This window comes from Uloborus diversus, chromosome 1 (assembly GCF_026930045.1).
Source record: "Uloborus diversus isolate 005 chromosome 1, Udiv.v.3.1, whole genome shotgun sequence".
Classification (NCBI taxonomy): domain Eukaryota; kingdom Metazoa; phylum Arthropoda; class Arachnida; order Araneae; family Uloboridae; genus Uloborus; species Uloborus diversus.
Window position 1 is genome coordinate 12,945,737 of NC_072731.1, and position 21,491 is coordinate 12,967,227.

The following is a 21,491-nucleotide window of genomic DNA, read 5'->3' on the forward strand; positions in this document are numbered from 1 at the left end:
CCGGCCTTTTCAGAACAGAAAAAAAATGATAAAGAATTAAGGTGAATTTTAACTAAAGACGTAAACTTCATATAGGCTAAATATTTCATTTCTGTGTGCTCTGTGTAAGGACGGTTATGAGAGGCTCGTGTAGTGGTGTGGCTGCATGATTTTCACTAAATGCCTTGGTATTTTACATCCATTGTTATGCTCATATTTTGAGTGTGTACATTTAATGAGTGTTCATCACTTTCTTCTGAAAACACATTTCAACTGCTCAACGAATAGTATACTTTCATAGCTACGTCTTAAAAATACATACTATTTTTGAAAAAAAATATCACTTTTCTGTGGCCTCTTTAATAATGCAATATCAAGGTGACACAAGAGGGTCTTTAAGACACAACACAAGATGGCCTTTTAAACCGTAAAAACTCTTCTCGATAACTTCAAAGCAGTGATTTTGGAAAACAACTCTTTGAATAATGAAGAAGCTAATTTCCTTTAACATGTCTTCATATGAATTTTTATTCATTTTGTTTGTATTGCGGAGAGTCTTTGAACAGTGCTTTACTATATCAAAACATCTTCAATCAGCTAACATGAACTTTTGGACTGTTCAAGCTACAGTTTAAGCTACAATGGTGTGGCTTCCTTCAGTCAAAAGTACTACTTTTAGTCATTGAAATAGATAGAATGAGCAAAAAAAAAAAAAAAAAAATACATGGACCCAGAAAATACTTTCATTTTTCAAACAGTTTTTTTTTAAATTAATTTTTTAAAGTGTCCGATTTTTCAAACAAGGCGTGGTCTTGATGACGTCACAAATGATGCACTTTGTGGCGCATCAACCCTATCGTTGCCAATACACGTGAGTAAAGATGCGAATTAAAAATATTTTGTTCTGTGAATGGCAACATTGAATGACATTCCATCATTTGTGATGTCACACGACAGAAGTGTAAACAACGAAAACACACCGATTTAAGTAATTTTTTAAAAATATTAAACTAAAATAAATTATTCCAACCAAGCGTGGATCTTTTCAAAAAAATTCCTTCTCCAGAGAATTTTTAAAAAGTGCAAAGAATATTCAAATGAATTTAGAAGAGGTAACCAAAATGCATGTGATGATGTAAAGTCAAATCTTGATTTAACATATTGTATAAAATAATAGATTCAGCTTCTAATGAAATTAACACAAGATTTGATGATAAATATTTTTCTGCATTGTTGGCTCTTTATTTTCTGGATTGGATGTTGAAAGCAAAAAATGAATTGTTTCAATTATGAGTAAAATTTATCGCATGAGGCAAGAAAAATCGTTCAGAGACTAGCCTAGAATAGACTATTTAATAATGAAAAATGAAGATCATCACAATTTTTAAAGTTACTTGGGTGATTTTGAAGAGCAAGATGTGAAAGGTGTGTTTTCGTACGTAACTTTGTTACTTCAATTATTTTTCAACTTTCCAATCAGTTCAGTTCGTAGAGAAAAATCATTTTCGTGTTTTAGGAGGTTAGAGAATTATTTTCGAAGCACAATGGGGAAAAAAATTTAGCTGAAAAAAAGAGCATGACGCTGGGCATTGCTGGATTAGTAACAAGATTTCATGTTCTTTTGTATTTTAAAAATCAAGCATAAAAACTTTATTAAAAAGTGAAAACTGTAGTACTAAAACACTTGGTATGATAACATATTCTAAAACGAACTACAAATTTTGTCATAAAAATTTAAATTGCTTTTGAACACTTATTTTTATTAATTCTAAACCCATATCATGACTACTTGCTGTTACCCAATATGTGTTTTGGTTCCATACTGTGGTAATTCATATTTAAGAAACTCGACCCCCAAATGAAATGCTGAAATGCCGCCCCTGATTCTAAGTATGCATTTCTAATTTATACCACACAAACTAACCAGTAAATATCAAATTATAATTCTTTTGGGTGTATTGTAATATTGGAGACTCAATCATTTAAAACTACTAATGCATAAAACTTTGATTTTCTCTAATGCAAGTTTTTTTGAGCTGTGTCTCTTTCCTTTCCATGGTGCCATATGGTAAACAGCAGATGGTTCTTTAACAGCCTAATGGGTTACCAATCATATCATATAGTGAAAATTTGCATAAATTTTGCAATGCTTTATGAGTATACAGAGTAGTAGGGATGAAAATTGCTTCATTTGAGACAGAAAAGTGGCTAATTAGTACTTGAAAGAATAAAAAAAATTTTCTTTCCAAACTATTATGTTTTGAGACATTTCAAAAAAGTAATTGCCGCGTGTAATGTTCTCATTATTTTATAAATATCTTTAATGCACAACTTCCACAATCTTGTCACTGAAATGAGATTGGTAGGAAACCATGTAGGGAACAACACCATTTGTGTGCAACTGGAGAGACAGCTCCTCTTGTCTAGGGGATACCGCTCATGTATCATGCAGCTGAGGTATTAATACTGCTTGAAAAATAATGGGAGACTATTTTAGATACTATTTTCCTTGTTTGATGACTATTTGCAGACTATTTTTCGTTTAAAAAGCTACTAAAACGACTATTTTTAGGAGCATAACTCAGTGGCAGCCCTTCCCTCACAATTTTAGCCATTGGCAAAAACAGTTTTAGCTATAGGTTTAAGGAGTCTAAGGACCTTTAACCTTCAAATTTTTTAACTTTCATTAAAAAATATGTGTTGTGCATAGCTTAATTCCGAACAATCTGATACCTTATTTATTACCATACGCAAAAAGTTATCCTAAAAATGCGTAATCTTTCTGCATAGAGATTTGTGTTAACAGCAGCTGTTTAAGCCTCTTTTTCTCAGATTCTGGTTTCTTGTTTTGTGTGCATGATATCTCAGAAAATTCTTTATATATTTCCGTAAAACTTTTCATGCATGTTTGTCTGGTTTATTTATATGATCTAAGCCTAAATTTTAGCTAAAAATGAAAGTTAATATTAAAAAATATTTTTTTAAAAAAAAGTTATTTTCGTCCAAAATTTTGGAAAAATTTGATATTAACTTATCAACATTAAAAAAAATAATAATTTTAAATAAATAAATAGATTTAGAGGTTCAGATTATTAGAATAAACCAGAAAAACATGCACTAAAAGTTTTATGGAAATATATTCAAAACTTTCTGAGATATCACGGACGCAAAATGAGAAACTGGCAAAACCGGCACCTGAGAAAAAGACGCTTAAACAGCTACTGTTAACATAAATCTCTATGGGGAAGGTTTACGCATTTTTATGATAACTTGAAAAGTTTTTTGCTTATGGTAATAAATAAGGTATCAAATTTTTCAGAATTAAATTATGCATAACATATATTTTTTCCAGAAAGTTGTAAATTTTTAAGGTTAAAGGTCCTTACAGCCCTTTAAAAGTAGCGATTTGGGGCTCCTAAACAGTGGGGGTCCTAGGCCACGGCCTAGCTGGCCTATTCAGTAATCAGACCCTGCATAAAATATATTTCATGCGAAATTTTGGATTCCCTTCGGTGCCCCTTGAAATTTGCTATGTGGTGCATCTGCCCCGGGTCTTTTTTCCGATTTCTTTGGCTATGTGGGTGCTGATGTTCACCAACATTTTCCAGATTTCAGACTTTCACAGTAACATATTCATTGACTTCAAATTGATTTCATGGTATGCTCACCACCGTATACGCCACAGTTGTTATTCATGCGTTTTATGCACTGCTATGCCTCTATGCTTTTTGTATATTTTTCTTTTTTATGAATATTCTTATTGTTGCTAATAAAGATTCCAAAACACATTTAGGAAGAAGGAATCTTTTCCCCTCTGATGAAGAAAGGATGTCTGATTCTTTAACATCTGATGAAGCCTCTAATCCAACCCTTGGTGAGGAAGGACTGAAAAAATGGAGGGAAAGCAGCGAGAAAAGGGATGACACAACAAAGGTCTGCTTTGAAATATTCTGCTACTACCTACTATTATTTTTGTTGTGCATGTGGAGAATAATTCGATGCTTTTTTCTTAAACAGAAACATTTTGGCACTAAAAAAATTTTTAATTTCGATATTTTGTGGACATTGTTAGAAACTTCTTGAAATTCATGGTTTAAATTTAGGTAGATTTTTCAGATTATTCTGAATTCGCTCTTGTCCATACAACAGCAATATTAATAGTACAGTAGACCCTCGTTTTACGTGGGAGTTACGTTCTACGGAAATGCTGCATAAATCAAAGCCACGTAAATTGAGACCTAATACTAGTGTTAAAATAGAGGTTTGGTTCCGTAGATAACAAAATACTTCATTCTAGTGATGACTAATTGTATAATAAGTTTAGTGTGTACTTATATCGACTTCTGCATAAAGAAAACATAAGTTAATTTTGTGCTCTGTTTGTAAAGGGGAACTGGCTATTACAGTCTTTTGGCAGTCCGTAAGAATTTTTCTCTGTAATTCTTTGCAGAGCATTAACGCATCCATGATCACTTACGTCATTTTTATGATAGAATCTTCCTTCATTAAAAAATCAGAAAGATCATTGCTACTGTCTAGGAAAGACTCAAAATTTTCAATGTGAACATTTTTAATGGTGTGTCACTGATGTCGGTATCCTCGTTGGTTTTGGCTTCCTTTGTCACTCCTAAAAGCTCTTCTTCCAGTGAGTTCTGAACTGTGTGAGTTTAATAACTTTATTTGCACCCGCGTAAAGCCGAAACTCATCCACGTAAAATAAAATAAAGTGTTAAATCTTAAACCCCATATAACCGAAACAGCATAAAATAAACCCTCGTAAAACAAAGGTCTACTATAATCACAATGAGAATTTTGAATGAAAGCTTCTCTGGAGCAAGCATGAAATTTATTCACTAACCTCATCTATATGCCACGGGGCTAAATAAGGAGACATAAGATTTTTGCAGACCCTCCCCCAGGATTGGGTGGGAGGGCGCCGTGCCCAACTTGCCCTTTGATTCTTAGAACGCGCCCAACTTGCCGTTTTATCGGTAAAACGGCGCCCTAATTGCCTTTTTGTTCATGAACTGGCATCCTTTGGATTTAAGATTTTTACTAGAAAAAGGAAGGAGCCAGTGTCTCTTTCTATTGTTTTCCCACAATGACTTTCTTCTAAGTGAAAACAGCGGGCATCCGCCCCTCCCCCTCGCCTCTCAACTAGGATTGCCATTGAGCTGACTATTAGAAAAGCATGCCTTCCATTATCAGTTACCACAAGGGATAAAAAGTGGCCTATTGGGCATTCTAGAGACTTAACAATGTCCTTCCAAGGACCTTTCATTTTTGGGAACACTACTGATAAGCCACTGCTGAATTCCCAGAATCACTTCCTTGCTCCTTGCCTCAGGCTTCCCATCGCCCTTTATTTAATAATGGAGGGCTGTAGCGAAGAATACTGGCTGTCATCCTTTCTCCTTATCGCTTCATGACAAGGGAAGTGTTTCTTTGTCCAATTGACATGTATGTTAAGAAAACTCTACTTCTCTTCCAGCCAGATAAACGTTAAGTTAGCCCTGCATTTTATAATCTTTCAATCAAATTCATATTTTTAATAGTGCTTTTCCATTTTGAATTAGAATTAAGTAGATGTAATGGAGCGCCACAAATCCACCAACCTAAAATCCGCCAACGTCCAAAATCCGCGCCATTTTTTTTCCGTTTTTTTTTCCTGCGCTGCGAATTTAATCTTTTTTTTTCCTTAAATTTTATTTCAGTTTAAATTAATCAAAATCACGATTACTTGCTGAAACAGCTGTTTTAGCGGATAATATGCTCTGTTTTATTATTATGCTTTATACGCACTCCGATAATTTTTTTATCTGAAAAATACGTTTGTATTTTTGCTCAGTTTTCTTCACATTGTGTACTATTCAAAAAATAATAAGAAATATCGAAAACTGAAAGCAGATGCTAAAAGATTGCTGCAGATTGACAGCAAAACGCTAATATTTTGCGTGACACGTGGCATCAAAGAAACGCAAAAATATTACAAAAATAAAGAGAATTCAGCATGTAAAAGTCAAATGTGGATGATTTTTGACATTTCAAATGAAAACAAATGACCTTTAATTATTGAAAATAAATACTAAGTGCTTTGAAACTAGTGCTGTTTATTGGTTTTTGTTTCCTTATGGTGGTGGTTTCTCCAAGAGCAATTATTACTTTTGGATTTAAAAGTCTTAAGTTACAGCTAGTAACAGCTGAAAGAATTAGTTTTCCTCCCCCTCCCCCTTTTATAGTTCATTCTTTGTTTTCCAATTTAGAAATCAAAACTAGAGATTATTAAAAAAAAAAAAGCAGAATGTCCAAATTTTCAGATCATATTAATTTGTTGTACTTATGTATATCTGCTTACAAAACATTATTTAGCCACAAGCAGAAACTTTTACTTAAATATATATTCATTGTTAGATATTAGTAAATCAATTGTTTTACATAAACAAGCCATTCTTGCTTAATGCAATTGTTACCAAATGTTTGTGACATCTCAAAGTACTTTGTGGTAACTAATGTAAGTCTAATTCATGTTAAAGTGTGTCGTTGGGGAAAGTTATTATGTACATAATTCATCAAAATCTTAAGAGAAACGTGAGTTAAGCTGTTAGATTTGCCTCAATTACCACTCACATGCTCTCAAAACCAGCCTTAGCAAAATTTTGTACTGTTTTCTCTTCTTTTTTTCTTTCCTTTTTCTTGCAGATGCTAAAAATCCTATGGCTTTTAGTTGCTTTCTTTTTTTAACCCCCCTTCCTCCCCCCCCCTCTTCCCCAATTTTTAGTCCCAATCGCCTCCTTTGAAAATGATTATAAACTATTCAAATGTCCTACGAAGTAATTCATAAATGTTTCAAAGTTTTTTTTGTTGCGACAGTAAGACATTTGAATCCAGGAATAACAGTAATATCCTACGACTATATCCACTGATGCTTTGAAGCTATAATTAACCATAGATCTTAAAATAGAATAGATGTGCCTTCTCCCCACTTTTCTCCTCAGAGCTCGCGTCAACATCCCCCGTTGGACATCACGTGATCAAGGGACACCTCTCACAAGAAACTGTTTCCCCTATCGAAGAGAATCACTTTGCGCCGTGATCATTTGCACAATTAAGGGAAATTAAAGCATTTAACCCATGGATTAAATGCTTTAAGCATGGGTTAAACTCCCCTTTAAGCATGGGTTAAATTAAAGCATTTAACCCATTATTAAAGAAAAAGGGAACTCTCTGTCTTTCACGTAACACCTCATATTTTTCACTAAAAGTAATAATTAAAAAAGTAACAATTTTGTTTTCATTAAGAAATCGCAAATGTATTTGTTGTACTTTTGCAAAAAATGTCCTTTGTTACTTTTTAAGTTATTACATTTTAATGAAATGTGGGACAAAATGACAGCTTTTTCATGGAATGGTCCATTAGATATTTTCCCAATCATAACTTTTGAAGCAGGCGCACAAGCTATTTAAACTTTTTTTCAAGTGCTTTAAATACTGAGTAGAAATAGACGTCTTCAAAAATGTTAAACAAAAATTGACCTTATAAATTTCCTTTTATTTCAATAAAATTTTTCAAATACAGATAAATGGTTTCAATGCGTGCTTTTTCCCACAACTTTTGAAGCCAATGCAACAATTTAACATAAAACCCTATCTAAAACCATAAACCAATTAGAAATACAAATGTAAATAGTATCGAATGTCAATTAACTCAATTAAATAATATTCTAAGATTCGCATGCGTTTCGCACCAACACTCTATTAGCCAAACAAATAACTTTGGTTTGATCCTGATTTTTAAGCAACTTCAGTGTTTTTTTTTTTTTTTTTTTTTTTTTTTTTTTAAGTACTCAGAAAATAAATTCATTTGCAATTATAAACTACATGAATGGTCATTTGACTTCCGCCCCCTCCCCAATTTTTCTTTTCTTTTTTTTTCGTCCTACAGGATATGACAATTTTGACACTTTAAACTCGAGGGTGAAGAAAACTAGTGATTATTGTCCCTCAGCAATATTAATTTTGTCACTTTCCTACTTGTTGGTCTTTGTGAATTATTTTCATTGTTTGAATTGACTGCGCGATACATTCCAACGCTTCAATATTTAGTAACGACTAATTTTATAAACTTGTTAACGAGAAAATCTGCTGCTTCTGTTTCCAACATATGCTTATTTAAACTTAGAAAAACGGAATTGGAAATTTTTCTCATAACTCGTGTGGCTTCATGAGTAACATTATATTTTTGTGTTTTACTTGTTGGATATAATTTTAGATGTTATAGAGCTAATAGCCTACAGCTAAGCTGAAAATTAGGCAACTCATTTCCAACTGAAAATTTGAGGGAGTGGTCTGCCCGAAGAAAATAAAACATGAATCATTCTTTACACTGGAAAACATTTATTTAACATGTATTATAAAATGGTTACATTACAATAGTTTGGTCCTCCGAAGAAAATTTAATTATGTTAAATCAAAAAGATCTTACAATAAGTCCATGCAGGTGTCAAAAAGTCCTGTCGATGTTCCACAGTGAATTCCCCACAGGTAGAAGGACGGCATCGCAATCTCCCCAGAATTGCAAGCTGGTCAATTCACACCTTAGGAGCCAAATTCACCATATCCGGGAAAAATATCGAAGATGGACACGATCCTTTTTCTTTGCTTTGGAGACCAAACGACCCACTTAAATTGGACTATAACTTTTCACTTTTATGGACGTCATGACAGCACGCGCTTCCAAAACTGAAGACATCAATAACGAATCATTCAGAAAAGATCAGACCTCACCTGAGAGGCCAGTAGCAAAAACTTATGAGGACATGGACGAACACATTCACAAACACAAACAAAACGAGAAGACAAGTGAGAGAGAGTGAGCTATGGCCGGTCTGCGTATTTATGGCCAGATCCGACCGTGCTCGTAACAATGTGACGTTACCTTATTTGCATATTGCAAGAACAACTCAACCCAAAAAAAACGCAGCTTGCAGGTTGCACAGTTCTTATTTAATTTGACATTCAGCACCCAACACCTCAACATGATTATCTCATGTGATCGACATGTGCTTTGTCGGAAGTTTACCGACATCTGCCGAATGACGGCAACCAATCATAGCGTGCCACATATTTTTCCGAACACTTCCAATTCAAACTCGGACATTTGAGTGTCGGTGGCAGGTGGATGGGATTTCCTGTGCAAGATTTTTCCCGGAATGGCAAAAGGTAAGTTACAATTTTTTTTTTTTTTTTTTTTTTTTAAACAATATTGGTGAAATCCTTCACGAAACAAAAATAAAGGCATTTAGCCCAACATTACTCCCAAAACTTTTTCACATTCTCGCTCAGTTGTTCTTTACAAATGTACATATTTCAATGGTTGCAATCTTGCAATAAGTTATCATACTTGAATGTGTCTCAAAATTCTTAAATTTTATTATGCCTATTTTTTAGTTTATTGTAGTTAAGACTGCGTTGCAGTTGTCGCAGTTCACAACAGAGTGCACTTGCCGGACAAAAAATCCAGCGTAGCCAGAAACATCACTAATATACTCCGTCATGTTAACTGAGATGATTTCTGAATTTTCCAAATCGTCGTCAAAGGAATCGGAAAAAAAAGGCTTTCTTTCAAATCATTTTTGCTACGCTTCAAATTTAATCTTAGCATTTGAAGGTTGTTAAAATCAGCGCAATTTAAAGAACTGAACTCCTTAAATTTCCGTATGAATGAATGATCTTTTTTTCGCACTTTGAAATTGTCCGACGATTATTGTTGAATCCCCCCTCACAACCTGATCGCACTAAAAAAAGTTTCAAGGTGATCCTGAGTAAGCTTATAAGTCATTATGCAGTTTAGAACTGGAATTCGGGCACCTACATACTTTTCATATGTTCCCAGCACACTTTTCATAGAAATTAGGAAACTTAAAAATCCAGTTTTTCGAGGACATACTATAACTAATTTTCCATCACTTGTTTTTAGTGATTTAATATAATGTTCGGCATCTACAATAAATTGCTTAAAATATTCTTAATTTCGACTCTGCAGGGGACTTTTTTTGCCTTTAGCAGAAAGAAAGATTTCTGTTACTCAGAAAGTCCACTATGTCTTTATTTTTTAATAAAATTGGCACCAGCATCGCATTCATCAAACCTTCTTTCGCTAGAAAATCTCAGATTCACACATATAGAGATTTCTCCTATAAGTATAATGAAAATCTTCAGATAATCCTAGATTTTTAATGATGCTTCGCATTGTTAGATCACTGCTGCCCGAGAAGAGGGAGACACGATGTCCCTTGATCATGTGATTCTCGGCAGAATCATGATGACCCCACTTTCTACGGGCGAAATACGCTGCGTTGTAGGAGAAAGGCCTATCTATCCCTTTTAAAGATCTATGTAATTAACATGCCTTTTAGTTTCGAAAAAGTGCCCTTTTTTTGAAAAACAGCACCCTGCCCTTTTTTAATCCTGGGGGAAGAAGCTCTGATTTTTGTCACAAGTAACTTGTACGTTGTGAAATATAAATTACTTTGGGAAACCATAATATTTAAATGGTTCTAATTAAACTAGCAACAAATAAGTCTCAAAGAGGAATAAGGATTAATTTTTAGTGTCAATCGTTTCAAGTTTTAAGCGGATATATATATATATATATATATATATATATATATATATATTCTTTTTTGGTATGGAGCATTTATATGTGAAAATAAGGAAGTTTCGTGATTGTAGTGATTGTAACACCGTACTATTTCTGAAATACATTTACACTAAAAAGAATGAAATAAAAATATTTTTGACAAAAAAAAAGGAACCAACTTCAAAACTGCATATAAAATTGCTCTGAAAGGTGTAAAATAATTTTATTCTTTGAACACCATCCATAATACTTTTGCCCATGATTTTTTAAGTTGACGCAAAACCAATAGATAAAATCATTCATAGTTATTATTCAACTACAATGAAGTTTTTATATTGTGAGTAAAGAATGCTTTTCTGATTAGTATTGTCTAACAATATTTTCTCAACGAAAGTTAACGATTAATATTGTGTTTAACAATAACTGCGTTCAATCACCTAGGAAGCTTTATTATACCTTTAATGGTTTTTCATCATAAAATGTGTTTTGTCCTATTTGTAGGAGTTAGATGACAGTCAGCAGCCTTCTAAACATACTGAATCTCCCAAGAGAAAAACACAAAATAAAAGAAGTTCACCAGTTAAAGCTGATTCACCACCAAAAAAAGGTAAGGTTCTCAGATATTTAAATTATTGGTAAGACTTTTAAACACAGCAATAATAATTGATCCAGCGCTTTGCTATTTTTGAGAGTCATGTATTTATATGTGATTATTGTTTATTGTGGAAAATTAAGATTAACAATGACAATTGCTCAAAGTCATGGAAACTCGGTTTATCTTGCATTTCGGGCTCGAAAACTTCCAATATAAATTTGTCAAAGCGATGTTTGAAAAACTTCAAAAGTAGAGAAGGCAACTGTTCTCGCTCCCCTCTTTCCCCAGTAGTATTCTGTTATGTATTAAAAAAAATAATAAATGGAAATCATTTCAGTGTTTGGAATAAGTTGAACGAATTTCATTTCCTCAAAGTATTCTCTCTAATTATTATTAACTTAGGAATTCATTAAAGTAAATGCATTTGAATTCAATGAGACACAAAGATTGTTTAGTTTTGTAATTGCATGTTCTTAAATGGAAATGTTAACTAATCCTCTAGTATTATTACATGTGTGTCAATCAGTATTATCTATTTCATCAACTGTTTTTAGTTAGAATAGTGTTCTATTGAGTCATTCCGTAGTGCACCATCTAGTGGCCCGAAAAGATAGTCTACGTGATCAGAATGTGTATTTAGATCTCGTAGTGGTTTCATTTTTATCAACAGTAGAACCTCCAAATGCCACTCCATTTGCCATTCTCCCCACCTCTGTATTTTGACCACCTCCCAAAATTCCATGAACTGAATGCACGTAATAAGTTTCCTGTGGAAATCAAAGCTCTCTATATTGACCACCTCTTTATGTTGACCCCTGAAAAATAAGAGTGCTGCTTGCAATGTTAATTTTCTCTCCTAAGTTGACAACTTTTTCTGTTTTCTGGTATAATCCCTCTTTGTGTGTCAGTTTCCCAGAACTTTTATGTTTGTTGTCTATCTCCTCACCCAGTATCACATTGCTTATTTGTGGTGTGTTATTAGAGAATTAACAGAAAACACTACATGTCACCTGATCGGCAGTTATTTATTTGCTACTCACTTTCTCAAGAAAGATGTCCATTTCGGTTCTACTCACACCTTGTATGAACTTAGCTATTTGTTTTACTCTAATTTTGTTTGTAAGTTTTCAATCTATATGGCCCAAAGAGCAATACTGTGAGAACTCACATTGAAGGAGGAAGTTCTACGAAACAAAAACTCAAAAAAGGAATTTCTCTTTCTTTCAAAAATTGTGAGTAACAACTACAAAACTGTTCGATTTCAACTTGAATTTAAAACAAAAAATTAGGCATACATATTGTGACCTCAGAGCAACAGTAAGTTATCTAGGCCCAGGAATAACAGTAAGGTATCCATCCTACTGTTACTTTAAAGCGACAATGTATTATGTTGTAGTAAAAGTAGCACAAAATTTTTTGTAGCATTAATCAGTTCCGTATGGTGAACCTCAGCCTGAAGCTGGATCTGCCCTTGGTTGATATTAAGTGGACACTGTTGTCGGAAGAGTTGGAAAGTTAATGAAAGAATAATATGAAGTACTAATTCAAATCAACTCAAAAGTAAAAAAATGCAGCTTATGTTATGCACTTTGGGGGTGGGAATTCCTATGCTTTTAAAATCAATTCTTAAAAGGCAGTGAGAAGCAATTGGGTTGCAAGTGACAAAATAAAAAAATTGGAGATTACCAGTACAAATGGTATGTGGACCCATCGTCTGTCTTGGGGCAAGATATAGTACTAGAGCCCTGTTTGGTGCTGCTGTTCTACATGATTTAGAAACATTTTTTAATGAAATCCTACCTAGGATCTGAACTTGAAACATGGTTTACTCTTAACTTTAAATATAGTTACTTGCATCTCTTTGGTTCTCACTGCTTCAATTAATGTTTTTATCATTTATTGTAAAATGTCATGTAGTATTGCTAGGAAAAAACTTAGTTTTCTGATGTGAAAATTATTTTATTTTAAACAGTAATATAAATGAAAGCAACTAATGTTGAAACATTAAATTTTACTGGTGTTAGTCCTTTTCCTAATGCTTTTAAAGCAGGGTTGTCCCGATTGGACAGAATGGATTTTTTTTAAAAAACCCATTTAAAAAAACCCATTATTTAGCCCACTTTTGGGTTTTTTAAATTTTCTGAGAAGTTGTTTAAAAAAATTAATTAATTTAAATACTTTTACAATTTAAACTTTTTTTATTTGTTCTTCACCACAGACAATGGACATAAAAAATGAATTTTGAAATTTAATAGTATTTCTTAACTCTCTTAACAGCATTAAAAAGATACTTCAAAGATTAAAAAAATATATATTTAACTTTTTTCTTTTACTAGTCAATAAATAACTCAAATTATCTTGACTAAGTCCTGTCACATCTGATTTTCTCAATATTTGTAGATTGTGCAGAGGAAACTACTCTAGCTAAAAGGCTTTTATTTGAATTATTTTCTGCAAATCAACACGTCACAAATCTCGAATAAACAAGGTATATTTTTTAGAAATTAACAGGTGTTACAAACGGTCGGACAGAAAACAGAATAGGATGTACAGTATTTTCATTATCTTACAAAAAAGTTTAATATTTCTTACTCTGTACACAGAAATAGAAAAACAGGCAACATAAAATTCAAAGAAATGTCTTGATTAAACTGGAATTCAGTAAATAGGGATTTAAACTACTTGAGGTTCTACAGTAGTTTTGCAAAACAAAATCATATGCAATAAAGTAAAATGCAGAAAAAAAAAAATGTAGTAATTAAAAATGAACAATAGATTTTATCACTCAAGAAGTAACTTTGCCTTAACTGTTGGTAATCATGGAAACTAAAAAATCTGAAACTTAATCATTCTTGGGCTTTGTCGTTTTTTATGCATTTCATTAGAAAATGCTGAATTTTAACTAGTTTTCCAGCTTTTTTTTACCCTAAGACAATTTCTGCACTTTGTTCATATACTTACGCTACAATATGCTACAAGTGCCCCCCATTTTCCCTAAAAAAAGACAAAAAAAAAAAAAAAATTCTTTTAAAAAACCCAGCTTTAGTTGGGTTTTTTTTTTTGGGTTTTATTTAAAAAAAACCCTGGGTCCATGGGCTTTTTAAAAAAAAAACCTGGGTTTTTGCCAACCCTGTTTTAAAGAAGTTGTGACTCGTTTTTTTTAAAGATTTTATCTCTTATAGATCTTAAATGAGTTTGTGTATCATAGAATTTTTGAATAAAGTTTTCCCATGAAATATTTTTTGTTAGTTAACTACTAACTTCAGTGTAATGAAGAATTAAGAATTTCATTTTTACAATATTTCAATGGCTATTAAAACCAATCATTTTTATTTAGTGGAAAAAAAAGTTCCAAGCTCTGATGTAGAAGAATCATCAGTGTGTTCCAGAGACTCTGAAGACATTAGTAATAATGCTACTTGGTGCAGAGAAGATGCAGAATCGTCTGACGTCAAGGTAAAATGGCTACTTGTGAAACTAGCTTTAGCATACATTCTCGTAACAATAAATTAAAAAACAATTTTAATATTGATTGATTTAAACATAGTAGAAATATCAACAAAATAAAAAATGAAAGTGTGGCATAAAGTAATAAGATATGAAAACTAATCATAAAAATATAACTTAATTAAAGTTTAAAAAGAACTTTCTAAAATTAGGGATTAAAGTAATTTAACAAGTCTCTGTCAGTAGTCATCATTTAATGTGAGCTGCGGGTATATTTTGAAAGATCATTGGAAAAAAAAACTGCACAGCCAAAATTTAGAACATTTTCATGAATTTTGTCTGTAATTTTATTTACATGCTCTAAAAAATAATTCCTCCTAGGATTCAAATATTGCATCAGTTGATATGGAAGCAGAAGCTGACAGTCGTATGTCGCTTTCGGTCACCACCGAATCTGAAAAACAAATGGATGACGTCGAAGGCTGCGAGTCTTTGCCTGGCTCTGTCATGACTGAGTTTTCACCTCTTCCTTCCAATGACGCAAAAGAAGATAAAGATGTGTCGCAGTCGGGAAAGCGAGACTGGTATCCTGGATCTAGCCCTAAAAGTTCAGAACCTGTGTCACAGAGGTAATTTCTTGTTTAATTGGCATGACTTATTAAAGTTGATCCTTAATTTAAAAACTATTGTAGCAGTTGATGTATTTAGACATTGATTACAGGTGAAAATACGCAGCTAGTACCTCAGGGCATATTTTAAGGAAATTTGACTGTGTGGACAACTCCAACTTCCTCGGAAGGGGGGGGGGATAGTAAATGTGCAGTTTATGTTCGTTGAATAATCTTCAAAAAAGAGTTGGGGTGTGAAAATTGGAATTAGAGAAATTATTGCTAATGGTCGTTTTGTTCGATAGGAAATGAGTGTAAAGAACATAAACACTTTGACTCAGCATTTAAAATAGTTCAAACAGTCACTGAGTTTTTGAATATTTTTAATTTCATTCATTATAATACAACCAATAGATCCATTTGAATGTAGTTTCTTTTTCTTAGGTTCACCAAAAAATGCATCTTTAATAGAAATTTGCTGCTGTGATTTTCTTTTAGCTCTCATACTTGCATACTCGATCGAATGCAAATGCAACAGAATATAATAGTGTAAAAACAAATGCTTCAAATGGCCACGCACTACAAGCTTTGTACAGGACACATGGGTCCGGTTTCACCTAAAAAATGGCTAACAAACCACAAAACTCTGTTTACTTGTTACGTGCTGCCATCTATGAGTTTTGGAGTGCGAGACATCGTTGTTTAATAGTTTTATTTATTTAAAAAACATTTGCTTGTGGGTACAGTTAGGGGTCACGCTTTCATTTTTTTTACAGAAAAATAAGTATATAGAAACACATAACCGATGGAAAAATTTAGGAAAATGTAGGTGGGCAATTTTATTTGACTGTGGGGCCAATTTTATTTGTGTGGCAATTGCCCAAAAAACCCCATTAAAATATGCCCTGTAGTAAATGGTTTATCAACTTGTATTTTTTAAGCCTTTGCCCATAAAAAGTACCTATTTAGCTATAGTATAATGCTTTTATTTCAATTTGTACTCACTGCTTTGGGGAAATACCCTGTTTTATTCATTTCACATATTTTGTGGCACTGTTTGCCCCAAAGTGCTTGTACGGCTATCCTGTCCTTTAATTTTAATATTACACACATTACCACTTCATCACTTTGCATTATGTAGAGCAAGGGGGGCTTCTGTTCAACTCAAATATTGAAGAATATATATCTTCAATATTTGAGTTGAACTGAATCATTGCTTCGGTCTCACGTCTGGTTAGTGCTAATTCTGTATTAGCTACCAGTTTGTTTGGCACTCTTAGCTTCCTTAAGAGATTTTCCACCTCCAGCTCAGTCTCTCCTATGCCGGGCTGACGAGTGCCAATAAGCACGAAACTGCAGTCCTCTGCTGGAATTGACTGAGCTGGCAGTGTAGTTCATGTATTTCTGCCTTAGGCCCTGGCTATAGGGTGGTAACTTACTGAATATCTTAAGGGATGTCCTGCATCATCAGCATCTATGGAACATATTTTTTCTAATTTTTTATTCATCTAAATCAAGATTAGAAATAGACTGGGTTTGCAAAAAGCCTCTAAATTGAGTGTGTATATTATATGATGCTAAAACCCAATCAGGGTTGACACGCACCCGGAAAACATGAAGAACCTGAAATTGTCAGGGAAAATGAAAATCTCCTAAAATGGTCTGGGAAATGTCATGAAAAATCATAAATTATTGAAATTTCTGGAAATGTCGGGGAATTCATTCCCTATTTTTTGATCAAAAATGCTGACATACGGTAAATGTTGCATTCCAGATATGCGAATTTTCCTGATAGTATAGGCGAGAGAAAAGAAATGCAAGTTCATTTTAGAGGACTGAATATAAAAAGGTTACAAAAAAAGAAAGAAAGAAAAGAAATATCTATATGAAAATCATAAATTTCTGATTTTTGTCATTAGATTTTACTTTGCTTTTGAAAAAAAAAAAGCCATGCTTGTCTAGAAATTACTAGTATTTTCCGCAATGCATCTGTGGCCTTATTAGTATTTTAAGGGCCTTCATTCTGCTTTTTTTTCCCTTGCATGCTGTGAATAATGTTCATAAAAATTTTTTAAGCATTATTTGGTTCATAAAGTAGATTTATTTACATCAAGAAATATGTTGTATTAGTATTTCATAATGCAAGTCGGCATTCATTAACCTGGAATTTTTTTCTAAAAGTGCCTGGAAAACCTGGAAATGTCAGGGAATTTAATTCTTGAACTTTGATGGCAACCCTGCCAATGTGGAAGTAGAAGACGGGGAATATGAATAGGATTATGATTTGTATTCTGTGTATTGTGTAAACATTTATAAATAAATCCACTTCATATAGCTTCCCAAGCTATTATTTACTTATAACTCAATTTTGATATTTTTAAAGATTGTTTTGAATTTATATTTATGTTTTTAACTATCAGTTTTCACCATGTGGGAAAAACATAGTATTTCCCATTACGGTAAATACCAGTTTTTATCATGGTATTTACCAGGGGTGAGAAAAGCCTTGCCAACCCTACTATTCACTAGAGGGGGAAGGAGACAGACAGACTGACAGAAATTTTTCCCCATCTCAATACCTTACTTTCCAATTTTTAATTTTTCAGTACTTATTTAATTATTTTATTTATTTTTGACTTTTTTTTTTGTTTTTCGCGTTATTTTTAAGATTAAGGCTTCTTTCGTGCCTTTTTCTTCTTTCTCTGACCTTTACTGAGAAAGTAGGTTAAAAATGGGTGAATGTTGTTGAAGCAAATGTAATTGAATTTCTAAATGCATAAAAAATTGTGACTGATGCATGAAAGTAAAAACAGCTAAAGAGCATAAGTTTTACACATCAATAGTTGGCTAGTGTGAAAATGAAGGTGAATTTCTAATAGTAATTAAATAAATACATTTTTTGAAAAAATTAAAAATTGAGCTTTTGAAGAGTTGAAGGTTCTGAAAATTTAATGATAAATAATGAAAATTGGATTAACTTACAGCTATGTATCAAAACTAATCATTACATCATACACTGCTCACTGATTACTCTGCTGTTACTCTTACTGACCTCTTTGCTGATAATTGTTCTATTCGAAACAACTATTTACAATTATATTTTATTTTATAAACAATAGTTCTGAAGAATCGGAAGATTCTGAATCGGATACCTGGGAGAACCAACAAAATAAAGGCTCGTCACGTTCTACAGGACAGCGATCACGAGTCAAAAGGTTATTATCTCTTTATCATCTTTAAAAAAATTTTTTTTTGATATTTTGAGAAGATATAGATTGTTTATTGTTTCAAATATTTTTAAATTCAGAACCTAAAAATACTTTTAAATTTTTCTGCTTGTATAATTTTATAAGCGTTATTATTCTATTTTTTTAATCTCATTAAAGCACTAATGCTTACATAAATTATACAACTGTTTTTAACATAAGTGTTCGATTAAGGTTTTTTTTCTGCATTTGAAGTTACTGTTTACAGGGCCATTATCTATTTTACATAGCTTGAATTTTCCTAAATTCATGGTGATTAACAGTCACCTTCACGATTGTTGGCACTTTGCAAGTCGCAAAAATCAAATATTTTATATACATGCTGCTTGCAAAATTGTAAACAAACAGCACTTCATGAAGAAAATTTGTTTCAACTGCTTGGTTTTAGCAACCTTGGTGTTTGTTTTGAAGTAAATCCTTTGAAAACCTAATGCCAACAGTTGTGAGATGAACTATGCCCAGGCCCGTGCTAAGCACCCAAAGAGAGGCGGTGTACAGACCAGTTAGAGGATGCCAAGTTTAACAAGTCAGAGGTGTATTCATACAATAACTGTGTGGGAGTGTGACTATTGCCTTATGTAAGGGGGGGGGGTACTGGAAATGAAATTTTAAAAAACAAAGTTAAGAAATGAAGCATGTCGTTTTTCTTTCATAAAATCATGAATAATTTAAAGAGTTGAAATGAAATTAAATGTTTCAAGTGACAAAAATGAAAAAAAAAAGATTTTTACCTTTAATCTGAACTTTGCTTAAACCGTTCAACTATTTTTTTTCTGAGGACTCAGAAGCTATTTTTGGTAATCAATTAAATCCTTAATGTTAGTGTTTATTTATATGTATGTATGTGTGAATGTATATATACGAGGGCGAGTCAAATGAAAGTGAGCCAACCTACCCTGCGCAATAATGGCTCAGTCCATCAACCGCGACGCATGCGCGCAGCACACAGGCAACCCTCATTTACAAAAGTGATACGTAAGTGTGAGGATAATAGTTCTTTAATGTTCCCATAATCCGGGTTGAAATCGGTTCGTGACATAATGGACGCTCCAAGAGATGAACAGCGTGGTGTGGTCAGGTTTTTGACTGCTGAAGGTGTTTCCCAACACGAAATTAGTCGCCGTATGGCTGCCGTGTACGGTGAACATTGCATTTCATTGGCCACTGTGAAGCGTTGGTGCAAACGGTTCAAAGAAGGACGTGAAAGTTGCAAAGACGATCCAAGACCGGGCCAAAGCCACCGTGCAATCACCCCCAACACAATTGCACAGGTTGATGAGCTGATTAGACAAGAACGGAGGATAAGCATTGATGAACTGGCAGAGCATGTGAACATCAGTCACGGTTCGGTTCACACCATAATTCATGACCATCTTGGTTATCGGCTCTTGTGTGCTGAATGGATGCCCAAGATTTTGAACGACCGCCAGAAGACAGAGAGGTTCGGCGCTGCCTTGACTCATCTGATCCGGTATCACAATGAGGGTAACGACTTCTTGACTGCAATTGTGACAGGGGACGAATCATGGTGCCACCACTACGAGCCTGAAACACGCCGGCAGAGCTTACAGTGGAAACATTTGAATTCGCCACCCCCAAAGAAAGCAAAGGCCGTCATCTCCGCAGGTAAGGTGCTGTTGACTTTTTTTTCGATCGTCAGGGGCCATTACTGATCGAATTTGCTAAACCTAGAGAGACTATCAATAGTGCCCGATATTGCGAAACGCTGGATCGCCTGCGTGTCTCTATCAAGAACAAACGACCCGGAAGATTGACGAATGGGGTCATCTTGCTGCATGACAATGCCCGTCCCCACGTCGCTGATGTGGTTAAGACAAAACTGGCGAAGTTCAAGTGGGAAACGCTGCATTATCCGCTCTACAGCCCCGACCTGTCGCCTTGCGACTTTCACATTTTCGGGCAATTGAAAAAACACCTAAAGGGAACCAGATTCGTGTCGGACGATGCCGTGAAGGAGTCAGTTTCAGAATTTTTGAAGCAGCAACCCAAGGAGTTTTATGAGAATGGAATCACGCGACTCGTTAGTCAATGGGACAAATGTTTAAATGCCCATGGTGATTACTTTTAAATAAAGTACTCCTTTTGTCATATATTCGCATTGGCTCACTTTCATTTGACTCGCCCTCGTATATATATATATATATATATACACACAATGTAAAATCAAGCCTATTTTTTATTGTTAAATTTCTTTTTCGTAAACTAAAACAAGAAGTAAATAAGTATTTTAGACTTGCTTACTGCTGCTTGGGTCGTAATGAGACGTCTCACTGTGGCCCAAAAAATTTGTCTCATTGTGCCCCAAACAACAAAATAAAGATTTTTGCTTCATATTATTAAAATAAACCATGTGTTAAAAATAATATAGCTGAATAATAGAAGATTAAAGTGTCATTAACAACATAAATTACAACACTTAGGTTAATTGTTGAAGTTATTCAAGATTATATGATAGATGCAAAAAATTATCTAAATAACTTTCAGTGTGTCCTAACAGTAACTAATTTTTTTCTACAAAACAAAGCATGGAACTAGGAATTCTGGGAAGCATTTTGGCTAGGTTTACTCCTCCTAGGTGGTGGTAGCTGTCAGAATTGTATTGTTTATTTTTGAATTTACAATGTATCATTGAGGCCCACCCTCCCCTATATTTTTATTTGAGATGTTTTCCCCCCAGTAATGAAACTGTCAGGATATTAATGTTCTTTTTTAAATATCAGTGAATGCTTGTTTGTAATGTTGCATACAGGGAAAATACAGGGAATTTTTCCCCCAATATTGAGTGGCAACCCTGGGCAAATAAAATTAATTAAATTTTTAAATATTCAAAACATATGGCAATGATTCTAACATGTAAAGCAGTTGTCGGCAGCCCGTCGATCGCGATTGGCCCGTTAATATAGAGCCCGTTTTCAGTTGATTGCGGCAATATTTTG

The 21,491-nt window shown here is 33.6% G+C and overlaps 1 protein-coding gene across 1 annotated transcript in view; it reads left to right on the plus strand.

Moving 5' to 3' along the window:
• Window positions 1-21,491, plus strand: part of LOC129228006 (bromodomain-containing protein 8-like) — a 112,429-nt gene that overhangs the window by 76,805 nt on the left and 14,133 nt on the right. The window contains exons 17-21 of the mRNA XM_054862636.1: window positions 3,773-3,912; window positions 11,120-11,225; window positions 14,551-14,669; window positions 15,042-15,289; window positions 18,388-18,483. Coding sequence (XP_054718611.1) covers window positions 3,773-3,912; window positions 11,120-11,225; window positions 14,551-14,669; window positions 15,042-15,289; window positions 18,388-18,483 — 709 coding nt within the window. The remainder of the gene's footprint in view (window positions 1-3,772; window positions 3,913-11,119; window positions 11,226-14,550; window positions 14,670-15,041; window positions 15,290-18,387; window positions 18,484-21,491) is intronic.